The sequence below is a fragment of the Musca autumnalis genome, unplaced genomic scaffold, assembly GCF_047663935.1.
Source record: "Musca autumnalis isolate F117 unplaced genomic scaffold, ASM4766393v1 scaffold_5, whole genome shotgun sequence".
In the NCBI taxonomy this organism is placed as follows: domain Eukaryota; kingdom Metazoa; phylum Arthropoda; class Insecta; order Diptera; family Muscidae; genus Musca; species Musca autumnalis.
In genome coordinates, this window is record NW_027412088.1 from 24,458,711 (window position 1) to 24,470,304 (window position 11,594).

Consider the following 11,594-nt stretch of genomic DNA (forward strand, 5'->3'; position numbering starts at 1 on the left):
TGTCCCTAACGGCCTGTGTATTTTTAGGTGTGGTTCCAAAATGCCAGGGCAAAATGGCGTCGCATGATGATGAAACAAGATGGCTCGGGTATGCTGGAGAAGGGTGATGGCACCCTAGATTTGGATAGCATATCGGTGCACAGTCCCACCTCGTTTATGATGGGCGGTGGCCAGAGTCCAACACAGCATGGCATGGATTAGTATACGTAGTAGTTGTTTGTACTCTCTGGATTCTGTGACCTCACCTCAATGAGTTTTATGGAACTCTGCAATAATCAGAAGAGCAGTAACAACAACAGCAACAACACCATCGGTAGCAACAGCAACAACAATGAATTATAACATCTTGCGAATTATGATATACACCTTTCTATGTAGATTTAACGGCAGGGACTCATAAATCTATTCAACACACCCAAGCGCACACACCACACGCCCACACCCATTCGTAGATCCAGTAAATCTAAGATGTTCCATCTGATTTTCAGAACTACAACGTGATAGCAGAAAGAGTACAGCGACCAATCTAAAATCCATCAAATCCCCTCATTAACAAAAAATGTTTGTCATCTTCCCGTAACCATCTGGAACTCTTCAAACATCCCATAAAAACACACTCACACACACACCTACACACATCTAAAGAAAATACTCAAAATGTCTTAATTGCAAATTTTTTAATAGCGATTGTAGAAATTATGAAAATAATGCTTTGCGTAGATTTTTATGTTTAATGAATTTTTTGCTGATTTTGGAATTTTTGATGGAGAAGAAATAATTCGATTTTTCAAGAGAGAAAATATTCAATATCCCGAAACCCTATCATTTACATATAATTTTTAACCCACAATATTTTTCAGAGTCACCAATTATATTTGTTGAGTCCATCTCTGTATTAGGGTGATGTGAAGCTCCCTTATGGTCACATGCAAAATCCTTAGACTATTGGTTTGGTCCGCGCAATATGTAACCTGCAACATGATAGTGATCTATTGTGCATCCAAGGCACTCGATGAGTGTCTCCCATCATCAATTTAGTTATATGTGTATAACTTATTCTGGTGGCAGGTGACCTTATAAATATCAAAAATTTGATTCTGTTGGTCGGCGACGGGACAGAAGCAAATTGGATGTGTTCAATTTGCCACATCCGCATCTATCTCACTCAAATTTCGTTGATTGGCAATATATCGGTAGTAAGCAGATTTCTGAGGTAGCTCTGGAATCATAAATGTGTGGTACTATGTCGGACCATGACCAACATATATACAAATGATCGCACAACATCCCAGAAGGAACAAAAGAGAGACTTATCTTATTCTGATGACCCTTATTTATATTTGCTCAATGATATGCGCATGCGTGATCGCTAGCATTGTTGAGGTTACGATAATTTTCGGGCCCCTACACACAACTCTTTGTAATAACCCAGCAAACAAATCGTTCCGAAATCTGTACTAATTTCGGATTCTAAGTCCGATTCCGGAACCGAAATCATATCGATGGTTGTATAGAGTGGTTGACATAATTTCGAAACAAAATGTCGGAAATTGTGCGTGAATATTAAATTACTAACACATTGTAATATTTTTTCGAAATTTCGCCAGGAATTCCGAACGAAATCTGAAAGATATTGTCGAAAAAAAAATCCCTTAAGAAAATCGAATAGAAATCGGAATGATTTTTTCAGATGATGCTTCTGAAATAAACATCCGACTTTTGGATTGCTGGGAAATTGACTATATTTTGAAAACATTCTCATTTTGGTCTGCTTGTTTCGTGGTCATATAATATAATTGTTCCACAAACACCCCATAAGGGACAAGGGAGACTTATCTCATATCAATGAGTGCACCCCGATTCATATTAGCTCAATGATATGGGACCTACAGTTTATCGCCGAGTCCGAACGGCGTGTCTAAGACACCACTTTTGTAGAGAAGTTTTACATGGCTGAAGTACTCAGGAAATGTGGCCAACATTATTACTGAGGTGTATTTTCGTGGTCATATAGGACCTACCTTTTATTGCCGAGTCCGAGCGGCTATAGAAAGAGATGTTTTAATGAATGTAATACTCAGGAAATGGAGCCTACATTTTTGCATCACGGTTTCACCCAGCAACAACAACAACAAACAGAACACTTAAGGGGTGACCCCAAACTTGTAAATTTTTCAAGCCTATTTCAAGCCTATTTTAAAGTATAAGTATCATAGAATATGTTGTAAAACTTTCAAGTCGATCGGAATGAAATTGACTGAGATATGAGTGTTGGAAGAAAAAAAAGTAAAAAAGTGTCAGTCGGCTTTGCCGGCAGATATATACCCTCAGCCAATGTGAAGCGAAACTTTCACAGATCGAATGTATTTAAGGTCTCTTCAGAATTTTGTGGCCCTTTTTGGACATTTGAACTTGCCGACAAAAATGTGGATTAGGAATAAACTCCACTAAGACGCAAATGTTGAACTTTTGTAGGGCAGGTACCCTTAGGGAAGACCGATATGGGCCATTTTAGATGTTAAACTAAATTTTGATAAAATATTAAGAGATCCAAAGTTTGGACCGAATTGGTTGCCCCATTCAAGTGATATCGTCCTAGCATTTTAGTGACATTTTTTAGACATTGGGGAGAAGTACCGAAAGTTGTTGACCGGTATTGCCCATGAAACTAAGTCTGGATATAATACGACGTGCTCTCCGACCTCCACATATGATGACATAGGGGGTTTTTACACCTTTCGGGCTGTTTTCCCAAGAAATATGGACTTGCCGCTGAAAAAACTTTTACCGTCGTAATGGAGTTAGCGAATGTAAATCGCTTCAACAAAAATCAAAGTGATTCGAGAGCAGATCTTAAAGTGAACTTATCCGAAATTTTGTGTGAGAGGTACCAGAAGGAGTAGACAAATATAGTCCATATTCGAACCTGATCTATATCTGGTACATATATTAGGATGTGCAAAGTATAGATTACATCGGCCACTCCCTTCAAGAGTTATCGTGCGCAAAATTTTTCCGAACATTTTTGAAGTTTTGTGGGGGAGGTACCTGAAGGAGTGGACCGATATAGCCCATCTTCGAATTTAAAATATGTTTTAATAAAATATTACGAAGGCCAAATTTTGGACCGAATCGACCATTTCCGGCCATTTTCTCAGGAAGTATGGACTTGCCCCTGATGAAACGTGTACCTTCTAATGGGGGGAAGTGAACACAAGTTGTTGCAATAAAAATCAAAGCGATTCGAGAGCAGGTCCTAAACTGAACTTATCCGAAATTTTGTGTGGGAGGTACTATTGAGACCATATTTGAACCTCATATTACTCTGGTAGAAAGTTTACGCTGTACAAAGTATGAACCAAATCGGTCACTCCCTTCAAGAGTTATCGTGCGCACAAACTTTCCGAACTTTTGTGGAGGAGGTACCGGAAGGTGTGGACCGATGTAGCTCATCTTCGAACTTAAACTAAGTTTGGGCAAAATATTACGAAAACCAAAATTTGAACAGAATCGGTTCGTCCGTTCGAGAGTTATCGTGCGCTCTAGCCAGAAAGACAGACGGACGGACATGGCTAGATCGACTCCAAATTGTCTGAAACACATTTCGTCCAAACATACTTGGGGTCTACAATCATTATTTCGATGAGGCACATTTTCATCGTATCAAAGTGTATATACCCTCCTTAGCCTAAAGGCTGAGGTTATAAAAAGATCTACCAGGAGTGGAAGATGCGGATTAACATTCCTCGAATACAACTTCGCTTGAACCATAGTGAAACCATACATTGAGAGAATGGACCTTGAATGTTACTTGTGGAACTGCCGTGATAGGTTCTCCTGGTTATGGAATGCAATGACCGTATGGTACTATGTGACTTCAAAGCACATCGCGAGCTGTGTTGTACCTAATTACTAGAGGGGTATAGCGGTGGCAGAGAAAATTAATAGGGAGATATTTTGCACGGTGGATGAGAATGACACATTTTCCAAAAATTGGTGGTGAGTACCACAGTTCGCTAATCTATCCATCGTATCACCACGTCTGACAAATTATGTAACATGCAACCCGCAATTTTTCTTAGGTCAAACTTTGCCTATTATCTGCTTCATTTATCGTCGTCTACCTATTATCGTCTCCATCAACAGACTGTCCTACTTCATTGTTCACGTTCTAATAGGGCAGGTTTGAGAGACATTCACCATCGCTGAGGCTCTAGAAGCCTATAGTGCGAATATCGTCCTCGAAGATCACCCACCACCCGTGGCAGCGGAAGGGCAACAGCAGCCAAGGCAAACGAGAGTCGTGTTGGCACAACTAAGATCAATTCTTACTGGACAAAGATTGATGACACGCAGAATATCTGCCCAACATGCAGCACAGCTCCGCATACTACGCAGCTCCTTTTTACTGTCCAGCCAACCCGACTCCACTCTCACTTTAGACTAATCCTATTCAGGTGGCGTCATTCCTGAACTTGGAGCTGGAGGCAGAGCCGAATCAATAAAGTGAAGACGTACACATACATGTAGAAGCAGCTACAACAACAACAACGTTATTGCCACTGCAACCCGCACTTTCATCAAGAAAACAAAATATGCCAAATGGTCCAGTTTCCGAAATTTTACCATTCATGGCCTCAGAGTACTGTCCAACTCTTCTGATCTTCGGTTAGCAAGATTTTCAGGGACGTTATCCTGGGTGCAGCTGTTCCCAATATACCTGTTGGTCAATTATCCGAATGGGGCGTTTTGAGCTTCACAAAGCCAAACCTAATTATTCCATAGTCACCGAGTTGACACTAAAAAGTGAAGTTAAAAATTATTATGCTTCCTGACATAATGTCCCGAAAGCTCAAAAAACAACCACGGTGACCAACTAAAAAAGCTGTGGAGCACGATAGTTCTCGACGAGAGTAACCGATTTGGTCCTAACTTTGTGTAACGAATATTCGAATATGGAAGCGATCCACAACTACAAGTACAAATTGTCCCAAAAAAAGTGCAGTTAAAGACCAACTTCCGCATCGTTTTGAATTTTTTTAACAGAAAATTGTCCTCACGGCCCAATTACGGCGGTACAATTTATTAGGGGACAAAACCGTGCGTACACCCAAAAAGTGATTGATAAGCACAATGACTCACGATTTGAGTATGCAACTTGGCCGAAACTTAGCCATAGTACAAAATTTAAACCAACTTCGAAGATTGACTTTATCGAACATCACCTTCGTGTACCTCGCTCACAAAAGTTAAAAAATTGTTACTTAAGTACATTTTAAGTCCTGTTCGAAAATCAAAATTTTCCTGATTACAATGATATAATGATGATTATAATTCTCCTTCATATTTACTCCTTCGGGTACCGCCCTTAAAAAAGTGCAACATTTTTACTTAAGTACAGAATAAAAACCATTCGAGGATGGTTTCGAAAATTTTTGGAAGATACTCCTTGTGGCCCTGTTCACAGCGATTAAATGTTGTCAGGAACAAGCCAATGCTTCCCGACATAATAACCCAAAAGCTCGTCCAACTAAAATTACTGATTGGCTCGAGAACTATCGAAAGGAGTAACTCCCAAATTTATATCTAATTCGAAGATGAATTATGTCAGTCCATTTCTTCAGGTATCTCCTCCGCAAAAGTTCAACACCTTTGGCTTTAATCTAGTCTAAAGACTACCTCTCTGATCTTGTCAAAATTTTAATATTTTTTTTAATATCGGGTAGTTGTTGTGATCCTAACTACCACATTACAATATCTTCTATCTTCCAAATTGCCAAATATTTAGGGCTACGCCTAAGTCGTTGTGTCTCCGGACTTCCTTTGATAATAGCCCGAATGTTACTGAAACCCAGTCCAAATCCAATATAAAAAGGATTATTTTTTTATGTTGAGTGGATCTGACTGTGGAATAACTAGGTCCGTTTTTTTAGATACCTACCCGACAAAAACTTCCAAAACTTTGTAATCGACATTCCAAAAATGTTATTTTTATACCCTACACTACCCTGTAGTAAGGGTATTATGTGTTAGTGCATTTGTATGTAACATGCCTAAGGAAAAGAGATAGACCCATAGTTCCTTCTAGGGATGTGCATAGAATCACTTTCTGAGTCGATGTGTGCATGTCCGTCCGTCCGCTCGCAACGTACAGGTCGCATTTATTGTTCGATTTGGCTGAAAATTGGGGAAGATCATTTTTTAGCCTAATGAACAACGCTATTGCTTTTGGTGAAAATCGGTTCAGATTTGGATATACAGTGGTGTGAAAAATAATAAGGACACTCCAATCCATAACCAAGATTACATTGAAAACTGAATAAAAAAGTGAAAATTACATTAGTTTATAAAATTTATTGTTTTCTTAAAATGTTAAGAAAAGTATTATAAAAATATTTTGATTGCTTGTAACCATATTTTATTTATCTTTTATATTTTATGCGAATTGTCGTAGTTTGGTGTTGTGAAAAATAATAAGGACACTTCATGTCATATTTTAATAAGGACCAAACTTGAAAGAAATGAATGCAGGTTTTTACTAAATAATGGTAGATAAAGTGTTTCAGTGTCATTAATACTTTGTAGACGATCCTTTGTTTTCTAAAACGGAAGCGCATCGTCTGGGCATCGAGTCGACCAAATTTTGGCACTTCTCTACTGGTATCGCGTCCTACGCAACCTGTTTAAGTTGCCAGAGGTCGCCATAATTTGATGGACACATCCCCCTGCTTGATGTTTTAACTTCATTCCACAACATTTTTCAATCGGGTTCAAATCAAGGGATTGCATGGGCCATTCTAACAACTTAACTTAATTATCCTGGAACACCTTTTTTCATTTTGTCGTAATTTTTGGGTCGTTAACCTTGCTGAAGACTCATTTGAGAGGCACACCCCTTTCAGCATACGGAAGAATTATATTTTTCAAAATTTCTGGTGATTTAAAAAACACTTTGAATACTGTATAGAGACCCCACAGCATAGTAAGAAAATGAACCCCACACCATGCTGTTACCTCTGCCATATTTAGCCGCCTTCAGAGTATATTTTGGGTTATATTATTGATTTTTAGGTCTTCAATCCTGATAAACTCCTCTATCGGAACAAAAAAATATATTTGGTTTCATCTGACCAAAGAATGGTACGCAATTTTTCTTAGACCAAGCGATGTGATTTCTAGCAACCTGTATTATTTGCTGAATATTTTTATACCCTACACCACTACGTGAGAAGTGTATAATTTTTCGATTAAAAGGATACTTTTCTGACACTGTGAGCTCTAATGTGGCCACCAAAGAGTGTTTTAGGAGTTGTTGATGCGTCAAAATTAATATTTAAGTAGTTTTTTATTTGTAAAGATGTGGTAAAAGGATCTTTTTTAATCATCGAATAACGCATTTATTGTTACAGGTGCAATTTTTGGATTTCTGCTGCGACTTTTATCTTTGAAGTTCACTTAGCTGCATCCTCCACCATTGTTTTTAAAGATTCTAAGCTTCTTCTGTATGAATTTCCTTCTTTATGTAAACATTTAATGATTTCTCGAGTAGCGTGATAACAATGCGTATTTTTACCCATATTTGCAAAGAAAAACTAAAAAATACCGGTAGATTTAACATTTAATGAATATAAATTAATTCATTTTAAACTTTTATTTACAGGAAAGAATCACAAAAAAATAATATCAATTTATTTTTACTAAAAGGAAAAACTGTCCTTATTATTTTTCACAGCAGATATCACGGATTTTACTAAAAATATTTGTTTTGTATAAAAACTAAACAGAAAGAAACCAAAATCGTAACGGGATTTCTTATTGCAATACATGTACATTTTCAAAAACAAATTTCCATCGCAAATTCTTCCATTTTACACATTTTAGGAGCGACCAAAAGTTGTGAATGTCACTGTCCTTATTATTTTTCACACCACTGTAGCTCCCATATATTTTCGGCTGATTTGAGGTATTTGATGCACCAAACACGCTGTATCTGTCCAATTTTGATGAAATTTGGAATGTGATACGGAATTAGGTCTATAGATAAATGTGCCAAATTATATCAAAATCGGTTCAGATTTGGATATAGCTCCCATATAATTTTTCGGCCGATTTTTGGTATTTGATGAACCGAAGACGCTATGTATGTCTAATTTTGATGAAATTTGGAATGTGTGACTGTGTTTGGTCTAGAAATATATGTGCCAAATTATATCAAAATCCGTTCACATTTCGATTTAGCTCCCATATATATTTTACCTATTCACAGTGGTGTAGGGTATCATATAGTCGGCCCCGCCCGACTTTAATCCTTTCCTTACTGGTTCAAATTTGGGATATGTACATAAGACATTTAGGTCCACCATTCCTGTAACTTTTTTACAGTCATAGGCTGAAGGTCTGTGGACAATTTTTTTCAATTTTATAATTTGGTAAAGTTTGTCAACTTAGTTCAGGACGCGGATCGACTTTTTAAGTTCCTTTATACAAAAGGAACTAGTTGCTTAATGTAGTTCACTCATTTTATATACTTCTAATATCGATATAGTTCAATAAAGTCTTTCTTTTCATAGTTCATTTTATTTCCAACGTTCAGATCGTTCAGTATTGAAATGAACTTACAGGCATCTATTTTTGTTTGATTGATGAGACGACGTACCAGTATTTAAAAGCGAACAAGCTCATGCTGTCATCAACACCAAGTATTGGGATAGCACTACACTCCCACGCATCAGAATAGGTTGGACATTTTTAAAAGTGTCTGGCAGCAAAAGCCAAGTGTAAGCCACTATAGCTGTGTTCCTTTACTTACCTGAGGTTACTTTTATTTTTACCATTAGTTACCATTTTTAACCTGTAAAATTTTAAGAGAGTGAGATAGGAAAGAAAGCAAAACTGCCTTTCTCTTCTATCACAGGCTACCAGACAAATTTCTTCAGGTTAAAAATGTTAGAACTCATTTTAGACATTAGTTTGACGATTATTTGACAATGAAGAAAAAAAAAAGAACAAAAAACAGAAGAAAAAAAAGAAGAAAATTCAACTTTTATGTTTCTTTTTGACATTGCTACCAGATCTACCACTTTTTCGTTCCTTTACATTTCTGGTAAAACTGTTCATGAGAGAGCAACTGTTGAACATATGTATTAGAAATGCTAGGAAATTGTTTTTAAAGAATGCTTCTTCGCATACTTTTGAAATGAAGTACAAAATGAACGAAAGGAACTATATGAACCAAAGAGCTGGATATAGTTCCAATAGTTCCTTATTCAATAGTTCCCTTGAACTAATTTTTGTTCTACATATTTTAAATATTAGCGTTGCTTAAAATTCCACAAGAGTTGACCACATGTATCCGAAATGATCGAAATAAGAATGCTTCTTCGCAGATACTTTAAGTGCAGTACGAGATGAACGAAAGAAACTATATGAACTAAAGAGCTGGATATAGTTCCAATAGTTCATTGAAATAATTTTGGTTCTAATTCGGTGGTGCTCAAAATATTTTGTTCATTATTCTCTCTGAGCGAGTCTTTCCTTTGCTAAACCACAACAGATGAGAATACGTTAACGTATATGGGTGGTCTTGGCTGTTCTAATTTAAATTTGAGCGTTGCATTGTTCATAATTCCACAACATAGTTCCTTCTTCGGAATAATTCCCTTGAACAAATTAGTTCCGGAACTACACAGCCCTACAATCAGTTGACTGACTTGCGCTTATTTGATGATTCATGCATAACTTTCTTCTAATAATTGTTTTCTTGAATCAATTTTTTCATTCTTCAATATAAAATTAGTTCTTCTCCTTCATAAAACTCAAAAAAAAAATAATAATGGATAAAAAAATTCAAGAAAATCTCATTTAATTTTTTTTTTTGCACTTCTAAACTCACTTGGAATCTTAAAAGGAAAACGAAAACAAAAATTGTGTGTTTTTAGTTTCATTGTTCTAGTCAAAATTGAAAATTATTTTTGTTTGAATATTTAGGGTATTTCTCACAGAAGAAAGCAAATAAAAATAAAGCAACCCAAAGAAAGTTCCATACCAGTATAAATGAAAACGAAACTAATAAACCCAGTGATTAAAAATTAAGTTTCAAAACTCAGCTTCCATAAAACAAAACACACAACGTTCTAAATTTTCAGTAAATTCAGTTAGGAAAGAATTTTTGAATGTGAAAAAACAATAAAAATTGTAAAATATTTAAAATCAACTAACTGAAAATACTGAACATTTCGAAACCAATGTATAACAAATAGAATAAGGTTTTCCATTCTCTAAAGGCTTCAGTTTCAGGCTTCATTGAAAACAATTGTTTTGTAAATATTTTTATATATAAACAAAAATATATAAATAGTGTTTAATAATAACTAGAGCAGTTAGTATATTAGAGTTATTTATTTAAAAAAAGCAAAAACAAAAACAAACGAAAAATAAGTCTTATATATTGTTATTTGATTGACTCTCAACCATAATCACATAAATATTAATTAAAATTAATTAAAAAAATAATGATTATTAATTTGTTTATTTATAAGTTTAACTTTTTTGGGAATTAACTGTAGAAAAAAATACATACTAACTAAATAAAAATAAAACATAACAAAAAATCCTTTAAAGTCTGATTATGCAGATTTTTGAGGAACAAAAAAATAGGTTAGGGGGAAAAGGGCACTAAAGGGGAGAATGGTTGTTGATATAATATCATTTTTACTGTGAAAAATAACTTAATAGGAGAGTTATTAAACTACGAATTCCAGTTTACTCAAAATGATAGCAATGATTCCAATTGAATCCAAACTTCAAATCTTCCTCATCGCCTTCTCTTCCCCTCTAACAAAAAATGTTAAAAAATGATTGTAAAAAAATTATACATAGCAACTAAAAAAATAATAATTTATATTTAGACAAAAAAAACATTTCATCCCAAAAACGATAACAACAACACCTACATTAACTTATAGTTAGCTTAGTAAAGACACAAAAAACATGTGAATATTATTTTGTTAAATTGCAAAGAGAATTACGAAAAAACTGTGGAATTCGAAGTCCTAGAAAACCAACAAACCCCCCAAAAAACAAATAAAGAATTTAAGCAGCACTTAAAAATAATTAAAAATAGTTCTTAATTTAAGTTAATAATTACTAAAATAAAATGTAAACAAAAGATAAAAAGAAGTAAAAAAATAAATAAACATATTTGTACTTAAATATTATTAAATTATTTATAGAAATTATTATTGAAAGATGTAAAACAAAACAAAAAAAAATGCAAACAAACAAACTGGTTTATAATGAACATTTAAAACCCTAAAATAACAACAAAAACACAAAATACAAAAATAATATATATGAAAAATCGAAAGAAAAAAATAAAGCCTAATTGCAGAAAAATAATCAATATTTGGTTTTTAATTTTAATATTTTACTGGAAGAAGTAAAAAAGTGTCAATCGGCTTTGCCCACAGAGATATACCCTACCCTCAGCCTATATGAATCGAATTTCCATCTTCGTACAGAATTTTGTGGCTCTTTTTGGACATTTGAACTTGCCGACAAAAATGTGGATTAGGTTTAAAGTTCAAAATGTTGCG

The 11,594-nt window shown here is 35.1% G+C and overlaps 1 protein-coding gene across 8 annotated transcripts in view; it reads left to right on the top strand.

Annotated features, from left to right (window-relative positions):
- ap (apterous) overlaps positions 1–11,087 on the top strand; it is a 117,751-nt gene extending 106,664 nt beyond the window's left edge. For all 8 annotated transcript variants that reach the window (XM_073989204.1, XM_073989203.1, XM_073989208.1 and 5 more), the window contains one exon: positions 28–11,087. In XM_073989204.1, coding sequence (XP_073845305.1) covers positions 28–201 — 174 coding nt within the window. In that variant the 3' untranslated portion in view covers positions 202–11,087. The remainder of the gene's footprint in view (positions 1–27) is intronic.
- Positions 11,088–11,594: the final 507 nt, after the last annotated feature.